This window comes from Citrus sinensis, chromosome 8, assembly GCF_022201045.2.
Source record: "Citrus sinensis cultivar Valencia sweet orange chromosome 8, DVS_A1.0, whole genome shotgun sequence".
NCBI lineage: Eukaryota > Viridiplantae > Streptophyta > Magnoliopsida > Sapindales > Rutaceae > Citrus > Citrus sinensis.
This window is the reverse complement of record NC_068563.1, coordinates 13,154,944-13,167,279: the sequence shown is the minus strand read 5'-3', so window position 1 is coordinate 13,167,279 and position 12,336 is coordinate 13,154,944. Positions and strand designations below refer to the sequence as shown.

The following is a 12,336-nucleotide window of genomic DNA, read 5'->3' as shown; positions in this document are numbered from 1 at the left end:
GGGAGCAATTTGTGCAATCATTCTTTAAATATATGAAAGGTTTGTCATCATCAAAAAGGGGGAGAATGTTAGCATATATGTATCCATAAAGTTGATTTTGATGATAACAAACAAAATTAAGAATGATTAAGTTTTTAAAGCTCAAATTATTTTAAATAAATCATTATTTTCATAATATAAATATTTTATACTTAATGGAAAAATGATTTTATGAAATTGGTTATTTTTAATTAATGGTCTAAATTAAAAAAAGTTTTGAAATCCTAAAAATGGACCTAATTGATAAGTTTTATAAAGTTTTGGGCCATAGTATAATTTTATAAAGTTTTGGGGTCAAACGGTAATTTTACAAAAATAGTTCAGTGTAGCAGTTACTGTAGAAAACGACAATCCGACATCTAGATAACGGCGATCTGACAATTTGAAAATTCAGCCCAACGATCATATTGACCAGTCAACGGCGATCCGACAGTGAGCAGAAAATCAATAACGACTAGTTTTCAACTCCAACTATAAATAAGCTCAATCAAATTCAAAGAAGACAAGATCACAATATTATCATTGAGCTTATATTCGAGAATACAATCTTCAAAGAGCTTTAAACACATTCATTCTTCAAAGAGCTTTAAACACATTCATTCTTCATCTATTCACACATTGAGCATTGATTTGTAATCTTAAATATTGTGTGAGAAAAAAATAATTTGTAATCTTTTGTTTTGAGTGATTGTAAGTGTTGGGATACACTTAGGTTAAGAGCTTGGGGATAATCTCTTGTTGTGAAGGTCCATTGGCACCTTGGAAGTCAATTGCAAGCATTTGAAGCCTTGGCGGCTTGCTTAGTGAAATCATTAAGCCCAATGAGCTTGGAGGCGTGGACGTAGGCAGGGATTGCCGAACCACATAAAAATCATTGTGTTTGCTCTCTCTTCCTTTATCTTTTTATATTGTGATTGATTTATTTGTTATTGCTTTATATTAGTTTTGGATTTGCATTGAGTTTTGTTTTAAAATTGAATAATTTTTAATATCCCAATTCACCCCCCCTCTTGGGTTGCCTAGGTAGTATTTCAGTTTAGATCTTAGATGAGTGCAACTTGCATTGACTTGATTACATGTATCTTGGGCATTGAACGGTCTAGTTTGGCTTTATAAGACTTGCTGATCACTACAATAGTTGTCTTAAAATCAGCATACATTGGACCAAGAGAGTGAGCAACTTAAAAAATATCTTTGAATTTTTTATGAAGTCTTCAAGTTTGAGAGACTTTTTTTTAAAATGAATAAAAGCTATCTTTCACTTAGGAATCTTGTTCCTTAGTTAGAGGCAGCATTTGTTCTTTATACTTCATTTGCAGTTAACACTCCAATCATCATAGTCAAGACACCTTCGGACATCATACCTCTAAGCCAAGTCATGAGTAATCCATCATTATTTTTCCATTGGGAAATTTTTGGATCAGTGACTTCTTTTCCATTTTAGAATTGGTTCTAGAAGGAACAAGGACATCATAAATGTGATACTCTAAGCAAAAACTCCTTATAAGTAGGAGTACTTATGATTTCTGTATGAGGTAATTGGTGTTCGTTAAATTGATAAAAATAAGGTTGGAGAACTGATGAAAAGACTTAATAGAGATTTTAGGTTCGTGTTTCAAGCATGAAGCGTAGGGCTCTAATACCATCTAGAAAAAGTAAATATGAGAATTAATTGAGATGCATTCTTCAAATAGAATTGTATGTTACATATACAAGTTATGTCATGCTCTAAATGAATAAAAATATATCTCATAATTACAAAGATATTCACACAATTAAAGGCCCCATTGTTGACTTAATCATATGCATGATATTCCAAGCGTCGTTAAGACACATCAAGCATGTTTCTTGAGTTATGTTCAAGGTCAAACTCTTTATTAGTATAATCTCTAATAACATGAATTTTCCTTAATACGGTCTATGTGTAGACCCCTTGCTAATATAGCACATGTTGTCATATTTGCTTCAAATTGATTTTGGGAGGAAAGATTCATTGACTTATCATTATATACTTACCTCTTTTTTCTACGTCTTTTTAAAGAACTCTCATATTGTGCTAATTCTTTCTTCATTTCATCTTGATCCTTTAGCATTTGATCTGTAATAGTAGCCTTATGTGATAAGAGGGCTAATTATGAAAAAGTAATTCCTTTTCCAAGTGCTTTCATAAAAGATATGTAAAGACCCTATTTTTTTTTATACAGAATTATCTTTCAAATCACTTAAAGAAGGGTTTGAAGGATCTTTTTCAACTTCATTCATTTGACGCTACAAATTTTCACAAATTCAATGATATGTACAACTAATTGTAGAACAATAAATATTATGACTAAATAATTGATTTTCTTACTATAGCAGTAGTAGTCACTACATTTACAGTTTTGCCTATTTTATTTTGTATGTATTTTTTAAAACCTCAACCCTCGAAAAAAAAGTTTAAAGTAATGTTCAGGCTTTTAAAAACTTAAAAAAATATTTGATATTACTATATCATAAGTTGTCGGAGCAATTCTCTTACAACCTTATGTGTGTGGAATTTGCTTTTTCCTTATCCTTTTTACACTTGTCATTATTAACATATATATATATATAATAATAATAATAATAATAATAAATAGTTAAATGCTTGTTTAATTCCCATATTTTTGAGTTAAATACCCATTTAGTTCTTATATTTTAAAAAATATCTCAACACACCCTTACTAATAATAATATTACAATCCTACCCTTGCTTTTTTCATTGATTTTATAAAATACTCTTGCAATAATATTTGTAGAGATATTAGTGTAAAGAAAAAAAAAGTAATCTATCAAAATAGCCTTAAAATTAAAATAAAAATTAGTTTCTTATTATTTTACTTAGGATTAATTTGCTAAATTAATTTTTTTACAAAAAATTATTAGTAAGATTATTGCAAGGTATTAACTATTACTTTAAAATTGGCTAGTATTAATTAGTTTATAAATAATAGTTAGCAAGATTGTTGCAAGGGTATGAAAAATATTAGTTGTTTCACACTAATATTTGTTTCTTAGTTTGCTAATAAGTAACTATTGGTTAATTTGCTAAGTAACTTTTTAATAGATTAAAAAATCAATGTCAATATGATTGTTACAAGGGTGTTATTGTAAAGGTAAAGAAAAGATAGAAGAAAGAGTGTAATATTTTAATAGTAGTGGTATCTTGAGATATTTTTTAAAATATAGGAACAAATGGACATTTATTTTACAATATAATGACTAAACAAGCATTTACCTAATATAATTTTATATAGTCAGTTTAACAAATTGATAACAAAATAGCACACCATAATATAAATACACATACCTTAAATTGATCACTAGTTTTTTTTTTCTTTAACAAAGTCCTTCTATCATGCTGTCAACTTTGAGTTGCATCATTTCTTATATATATTTGCGTCCAAATATTTTCTACACAACTTTTGATTTTAAAGTCCTTTGAAGTTCTCTTTTCTCCTCAATTATGTAAGTTTTTTTCCATTCATTATCCAACTCCTACCTTAGCATATAGACATGCATGATTAATTAAATAAATATTATAAAGAAAACAATTTTTATAATTTGAATGGAAAATAATCTCCCAAAAATGAGCAAATGGGAAATAATCTAAAAGATCAAAGGAAGAGGGGGGAGGAGAGCCCCTTAATATGGGTGAATAAGATATTTATATAGTGAAGGCTAGTGGTAAGGAGAGTGCATAAAAGTTAGGACCAAATATCATCCTTAGGTTAAAAGGAGAGAATGTTTTTACGGTTATATGTCATATATTAGGGAAAATGGACAAAACTATTCCTTTTGTACTAAATTTATTCCAAATAGCATTTTTATATTGCTCCAACTATTTTGCCTATTTTATCCCTTGTAACTGTCCACATGTCATTTATTTATTGGTCAAAAAATATCGTTCTAAATTTACCCATATATATTGGGTAATAGTAATATGTTTCATCACCTATTCAGATGTACCTACTCTATATTTAACATCATAATACCAATGGATAGTATCTATTTTAGTACACATATAAACTCTTTTAAGTACTCATTGTTCAAAGTGGAAATTTCAAATTTCTGTAAGAGTCTAGTTAATGAGGTTCTCAACATAAAATATTGGATAATTTTCTCATCCAATCCAGGTGATCTTATGTTAGAATCTGGAGCATATAAAGTGTTTTGACACATATATAATTGATTTCTATAAGATTTTTCTTTGAGATGACCTATGTATAAGAATTATTCTTACATGAAAACAAAGGGTGGATCTATTTGAACCTGCCAAATTACTCACTAAACTTATCTTTGAAAATATTTTTTTAGATTAAAATACCACTAAATTAATTACAGTTATAGACATTAAAATACAGTGAAAAAGAAAAAAAATTACTAACTAAAACTATATTTACATTCAAAAAAATTTGTTGAACCTAAATCATATTTTTGTTAAACTCTAATCGACTAAAGACCCGATTCTTCTTCCAAAGCACATATTTTTGTTAGCTGGACACATGTGATTGGATTTAGGGTACAAATTTTGTCATTATATCTTTGTTTGCATTTATCAGTGGGCCACAATCAAGGACAAACATTGTGGATGACCATAATCTTTTTCTTTTTGTTGGAGAGAAGTAAACCGATTCTTATTGATTTGAAGGATGTTGACTTTATGGAGGAACAAAACAATATTGATAATAATTTGAATCATGAACAAGTATGAAATTCATTAATATTTATTTAATTTTTAGGTCTTTTTTCTTTTCTATTCGAAATTGATAGAGAGGTCCAATGAATAACTACATAAGAAGTTCAATCAAACAATTAAGGAAAGTATAGAACTATTGTGGAAATAGCATCAATGACCATGACAACCTCTTTCCTCTGCAATGCTAGCCAGGCTCGAGCCAATGCTAGCTAGAGACTTGTTGTTGCTACAAGTGTAGCAAAATGAGCAAATGGTGAAGAATTGGATTTGACATTGAGGCTGGCAATGGGAATGGGAGGAGGAGCTTGATGTTTGCTGCAGCAACTGCCTCAGTTTGGTCTGGTACTGGAATTGTAATTGCAATGGCAGCAAAAGAGCCAAATGTTGGCACGCCAGAAGCCAAGAAATTTTATGCCTCAATTTTTGTCATAATGCCTTGCAAATGTCTATTACAAGTGAAGTGTGAGCAGCTTTGAGCTTTGCTTCATTTTATGCAATATATGGTTTGGTGTTAAAATTGTTGTAATGTAACTTGTGATCATCTTCTAATAAATGCAAAATGCAAAATCTTTCTTTAAAAAAATAATAATCAAACATTTATTAAGAATTTACAAATGAATTTAGCTAGTTTAATGAGTAAAAAAACTGTTGTTATAAAAATTGAGTCTAGTAAGAACATATGTCGTCATTAATGATCCATTGTGCATATGTTGTCACCAACCGGCTTGAATTTCCACTAGTTCCTGGTCTGCCACATCACCAACCGACTCTACTAGTTGTGTATATGCCGTTGTTAATGATCTGTTGGTGTAAAAATTAGAACAAATGCTTATCTAATCTACTCGAACAGTTAGAAGCAATAATTGCATGTGCACACACAAGCTGATCAAGTTGGAATAATGTACAGGAGTAAGTCTTGTTACATATGTCCACTATCCTTTCCTTAATACCACCACTAAAAACATAGAATAAATACTGAGACACAAGACGAACGGTCATTATTTCAACCAAAATTCTCCTCAATGACTATTTCATCTGCCCATGTTGTTATACGAGTACTTATCGATTCAACCACAATTTGTCTATCATAAAACCATTGCTTCAATGCTTTTCTAAAATGATCAACAAGATGAGTAACATAAAATTTTTATGATTCCCTCATGAAAGAATTCATACTCTCCACAATGTTGATGGTAAGTATATTTTATCTCCTACCTTCAAACTCAGACCTTGCCTAATTACATGTACCCATATTATTTTCTAAGTAAATAGTCACACCCAGGTGGAGCATCCACGATCCCATAAGTTATTTTTTAAATTCTTTTTGTCTATATGCTTTTGCTGCGTTTATAAAAGGCAAGCTCAAATTCACCCCAAGCAAATTTAGATATCCTGAATTTTGACTTAATGCTACTTTTGACATGAAAAAAGCAAACGCCATGGGTAGCATTGCGAAATGCTTTTAGAATAGCTTTCTTGATAGAAGTGCATCGGTCGGAGATAATTACTAACTCTGGCCTATTGCCAATTACTCTATGTAACTTCATCATAAACCATTCCCAAGCATTCTTGTTTTCTAAATCTAAAACCCCAATGGCTATCGGATACAGTTGATTGTTTCCATCCAGATAAGTTGCCACAAATATTCTTCCATGATATAGTTCCTTAGATAAGTACCACCTATAGTAATCATTGGCCTGATGCATTGCATAAAATCCTTTATGGAAGATTCAAGAGCTATAAAGTAGTATAACAAATTATCATTTCCATCATGCTCGAAGTGAGTAACTGTACTCTCATTTGCTTTGGTCAAAATTTGAGAGTATTTATGACTCTACAAGGTTACCTTATACTATTTCAAAACCAACGTTTTTGGCCCGATATGCTTACTAGTATATTAACTGGACATCGTATTCCTGCTGCATGTTTGCTCTTATGTCATTCGAAACATATATCTATTTTTCCTAGATAAATTTATCCATAATAATATGGCCAAAAACCTGGCTCCTAACTTAACGAAGATCAAAAGTCAACACCTTATTAGAACAAGTGTGTACATTGTCAGCTCTTCTTACTACCCAAGGAACATTCTACTCATTTGAACCTCTCGTTACTCAAATGCGCCATTTACATGATTCCAAAGAATAATCGGCTTTGAAACATGTCGTTGTGGATTGTTCAATCTCGAAATCAAACTTCTCCCTCAAGGCCACTTTGTGTAACTCTAGTAGTAACTCATTCCTCTCATTGAACAACTTACTCATACTAATATCATCAAAATTACAGCTTCTAGCAAAATGTGGAGCAACCAAGTCTGAAAGCAAAACTAGAGTAAGACTTACGAGGTGGTCAACTGTTATATTCCTCTTTAAACAGACCATTAGAGAAATAGGTCGGTTGTCTCTATTATTAATGGGAGTATCATACTGACGCTTATCCTCAGCATTAATAGAAATATTAGAATAACTGATGCCCTTATCATCAACTGGACTATTGAAATGAGTGCCCCTCATACTATTGTACAGTTCCACACAAATATTATCTGCTTTTGTGTTGTTGATGGCATCATCATTATTGCAGAAATCATTATTGTGGACAGGAGAGTAATGTTGCTCTAATGATGTTGTTAGTAGTAGCACATCTTCTTCAGCATATGTTAATGTAATGTCGATGTCATCAATGGTGTCGAGTGGAGTGTAACATTGCTGCAACGACATCGTCTATGGTAACATCTCTAGTTCAATATTGAGGATAGAGATGTTTGCTCTAAAAGAAGTTTTAGTTTTTATAAGTCGCTCAAGACTTTGATTCAAAACTCGACGAGACGTGGCAACAAATAAAGGGATGCATCCATAGATGATCACATCAGAGGCCATATATTATATAACCTTGACCATTTCATCATTAAGTACATCTATAGGTAGTGAATATGTACGATAGATTGTGTTATTAAACCTTAAAGTTTTCTTCATCGTGATACTATATTCATTAGACTTTATATGCAAAACTTCATGCACACTCGTTAGAAACTGATCAAACGTACAATCTTTTCAAACTTAAAAAGTTGTATTCTTGGCATTCACGTACTCCATACGGCCATTCGTCAACTTCTCCTATGAACCGTTATAACACAATGAAAGCACAACTGAATCAATTATGTCTAAAAATTATTAAAAGAACAAAAGAAATAAGATTATGCACTACATAATATGATAAAGTGAGTATACAATACATTTTATATGGATGTCGCATAAACTATGATTATGTACGATAGTGCGATAGGTACCTGTCCCACTTAAATTCAAGTAAATATTTAGTTCGACCAAGTGATAGAATGGCGTAAGTGATTTTAGATTTGATTCGTCTCATCGCAAACTTTGAAACAATATATCGTACACCCAAAACAGACACATGTAGCCTAAGTTATAACATAAACACAAGGCTGATTTAGTGCAACAGACATCTGTCCCACTGCTTATTGCACATAATCAACTTGTCCCTCTAAATTTTTGAACAATTTCCAAAAGTCATAACTTAAGGATGTGTCCTTTTTACAACATAACAGTTTTGGATTCGATTTGTCATGTCGCAATCTTCAAAACAGTATATTATACACCCAAAACGGATACATACAGCCAAAGTTATGAATTCTAGAAAGTGTCTGCAAATTTAGTGGACATGCTAATTATGTGTGACAAGTAGTGAACAAGTGTCTGTCACACATAACCAGCAACATGTTTATGTGCCCCTACTTGTCGCAATAAATTAATATGTTCTACTAAGTATGGATTTTGTTTTTACTTTGAATTTCTATTATTTTCAGCGATTTTTTTAAACTAAGTATTTTAACAAATCACATTGTTTTATAAATAGAAAATAACAGTATTTAAAACAAAACAATATCAATTTCAAATCTAAACACTAAACCTAATACATAAAAGGTTCTTGCACAATACATAAAAGGTTCGTATTGTGCAAGAACTTACACTAACCTTAAGAAGCTTCCCAATTGATGAGTATATCTTTAGTTATATAATACTTGTTTGATAGGATTTGGTATTTTTTTAGATTGTTGAGAGTGTTGAGATGTTAGATTTTTCTTGGATTTTCAAGAGTAGAATTTGTTTGTAAATTTGTTGAAAGTGATGAGGACTATTTGGTCCAAAAAACTAGTATTTGGTTAGTTATGATATAAAAAATTTGGAGGGTTAAATCCAAAAAAAATTGAAAAATTTTGTGGCTATTTTTATAAATTTTCTTTTTTCAATGCATGTGACAACATGGAGTGTAAGGCCCTATATATTATACTTCAATGACTTGTGGTGGTAGTAGTTGTTGGCTAGAAAATATTATTTTGGAAGTGTTGAGTTGATGATACATATATTATATAAGTTGTAATTCGTTTTAGGAAATGCCCATGTCTTAGGGGGGACTTTGTCAAAAATTTTGTAGGACAAGAATAGTTGCATATTTAAATCACTACTAGAAAAATAGTCTTTACTGATACTTGTGTTCTGACACTTTATTTAAAAGTATCAGTATATACATATATTTGGATCATTTTCCACGTTTAACAAATATGTATCACTAATTACTAATACTGAAGTATCAATAGCTTTAGTAATAGCGATCAATGACGCTTAGGTATCAGCAATTAAAAATTATCATTTTAATTTTGTTTTAGTCTGAATTCGAACCCAAGACCTCTTAAACTTAGAGCTTCTACATTGAATCAAAAGACCACTAGGCTACGAATTATTTTTAATTTTTTTAGAGTTGTGCTTTTTGAGTGGATAAAAACAAAACAAATGGACAAATCTTATCGTATCCAAAATACAACTTTTCAACTCCCTCTACAAAGTATTTGTTCCCTCCTAAGCTCCCCAGATCTGAAAAATCCCTAACATCCAAATTGTCAAAAAGTGCTCAGGTCTTATCTTTTTGTTTGGCCGGCATGGTGCTGCGAAATCAAAGGTGAGTAAGCAGTAATGGAAGATAACGAGTGCAGAGATGGCGGGAAGAAGGTAAGACTGGCCATAATGGAGCTGCCAACATGATAAGTGTTCCCATGTCTCTAACCGCTGCCATCCGTCTCCACGTACCGGATGCCATCTGGAAAGGTAGGGCCAACACCCCTCTCTCCGCCTCCCAGATCTTGACACGTATCCTCCCATCCGGCGGTGGGGACGCCGAGAACTTGCAACGTATCCTTCGCTTGCTCACCAGCTACGGCGTGTTCTCGGAGCATCGCGAATTTGGAGGCGAAAGGAGAATGAATGTGATGAGGATGATGATTGGGAATATGTTGAAGAAGGGCCTACAGAAATTATATGGCAAGGAAATGAGATTATTATCAGGATGAAAAAGGTCAGAGTTCTGAAGAAGGATGCGAACCCACTAAGTAAAAAAGAGGTAGTTTTGACTCTATTGACAGCTATGTTAGGCTTGTTTCTACTTTACTTCAGGATGCCCATTCTCTTCGGTTATGGCAAAAATTAAACTTTCTACGTTATTACTTCCTTTACAGGATGTTGATAGGCCTACATCAAATCCTCTGCCCCCACAATCAGAAGCCTTTGCTGATCACCAGAATGCACAACAGGAGTTGGAGACTATTGCTCAACAAGTGCCCAATTTTGGAACTGAACAGGCATGCCTTTTCTTTCAATATGTCTATCTAAAATTTTTAATTTGCAATTACTGTATTATATTTCATTTCTATTATATTTGCCTGTTTATCATGGTCAATCATGTTTTTATTATATATGGCAGGATAAAGTTCATTGTCCGTTCCATTTGAAGACTGGAGCTTGTTGGTTTGGTCAGAGATGCAGCAGAGTTTATTTTTACCCTGATAAATCGTGCACTCTGCTCATCAAGAATATGCATAATGGTCCTGGGCTTGCTTGGGAGCAAGATGAGGGGCTCGAGGTATGTAATTGCTGATTCTTGTATCTTGATAAGGACTCTTCCAAACTTCTATACTTTTGTGCAATTTGTTGGATCATTTTATATACGCATTGTCCTTGCTATATAGAAGATACTTTTTATACAGAAAAATATTTTTCCAGTTGATATATTGTAATGTGTTTATAATTATTCTAGATAGTATCACTGGTGAGTTCTTTTGAGTTCACATTTTATTTCTTTTCTTTGACTATGTGAAATCAGAGATTTATGTTTTCATAACGATGGAGATTCATGGTGTTGGCCTTGATTGGGTAAGAGTGAAGGCTATGAGCTATTATGTATCCTACATGCTACAAATGATTTTAGCTATTAGGAAATTTCTTGTTTATATGTTTGGCTTATTTCTCTTTCTTTCTTTCGTTCTTTCTTTCTTTCTCTCTCTCACTAGTCACATAAATGTACAACTCTGTTTGAGTTAAAAATTTCTCCTTAACAACTATTAGTTTCTTGTGGAATATACTATATATCGTCGATTGTCAGAGCTGGTCATCTAACAATGGTCATTACTTTGGAAGGTTTGGGATTGTTTGCCATAACACCTATTTACTGACACATGTTGTTGGTGCTCTTCATTTACTTTAGAATGTGTCAGGGGAGACAGAAAGCTGGAGAAAAAGAAGTTGCTTTGATTGATGCAAATTAAATTAGTTGAACACATGATAGGTTTCATTTCAGTCTATTATACAGATGAGAAAATATTAGCCATTAGGTGAGGATTAAATTGCAGGTTATATATATCTTGTCCCCTAGTTGTGTATTTTGAATAGTGTTAACCATGTCAATGGAGATCATGGTTAATAGTTGTCTCCGTGTTAATCCACTACCCTTTGACCATTATCTGGAAGAACAAAATGCAAATTGAGAAACTAATCAAATTGATAACTATCATAGTGAAGTTTCAAGTTATATGCTAGAGTATTTTTATAAGTTGTTTCACCTCCTGATAAATATCATTTTTTTTTTCCAAGGTCAAAATAAAGCATTCTTGACAGACTATACTTTCATACTTTTCTTTTGATTTTATGCTTCTGATGTTAACATACGCAAAAAAAAATTTTGGTTGATTTGCCTTCTTTCTTTTCAGTATATAGATGAATAAGTTGAACGCTCTTATGAAGAATTTTATGAGGATGTTCATACGGAGTTCCTGAAGTTTGGTGAGATTGTCAATTTCAAGGTTGTTAACTATTTTCTGTAAATGTACTTGCTGTCTTGGAGTTTCTCAAGTTTCTTTATTTCTATTACCCTTTTCTTAGGTTTTTCAAATATCGCAATTTTGAGATTAACAAATATGATAAATATAAAGAAAACTACCTGTTACCATTTTCTTTGACAATAATGACAGAGCCACAAACAAATTTTTACAGCTTAGTGTGTACCAACTGATGTGGTATGAAGAGCTTGGTTGAAAAGTGATAACAGTTATTTTTTTCAATTATGTAGACCTAGGATGGTTTTATACAATCAATCTCCTCATGCCATATTAGTTTGTATGCCCTTGTTTGTACAAGATGGCTGTGGTTCTTTCATTACTCTTTCTTAAATCATTCTCTGGCCTCCCAGATTAATTGAAACTCTATGGACATTATTTAGCATTTCTTGTAGACTCA

General features: G+C 32.0%; 1 protein-coding gene across 1 annotated transcript; it reads left to right on the top strand.

Moving 5' to 3' along the window:
• Positions 1–9,744: 9,744 nt before the first annotated feature.
• On the top strand, positions 9,745–11,369 carry LOC127899323 (zinc finger CCCH domain-containing protein 5-like). Its single transcript, XM_052432675.1, has 5 exons — positions 9,745–9,780; positions 9,881–10,168; positions 10,284–10,406; positions 10,529–10,687; positions 11,319–11,369. Exons 1-5 carry the CDS (start codon positions 9,745–9,747, stop codon positions 11,367–11,369), a joined length of 657 nt encoding a protein of 218 aa, XP_052288635.1.
• Positions 11,370–12,336: the final 967 nt, after the last annotated feature.

Bases quoted from the DNA above. Each gene is read 5' to 3' on its own strand.
- LOC127899323 (XM_052432675.1), top strand. From the start codon at position 9,745: ATGGAAGATAACGAGTGCAGAGATGGCGGGAAGAAG. The intron at 9,781-9,880 runs GTAAGACTGGCC...CTGGAAAGGTAG, and splicing joins GCAGAGATGGCGGGAAGAAG to GGCCAACACCCCTCTCTCCG. The intron at 10,407-10,528 runs GCATGCCTTTTC...TATATATGGCAG, and splicing joins CCAATTTTGGAACTGAACAG to GATAAAGTTCATTGTCCGTT.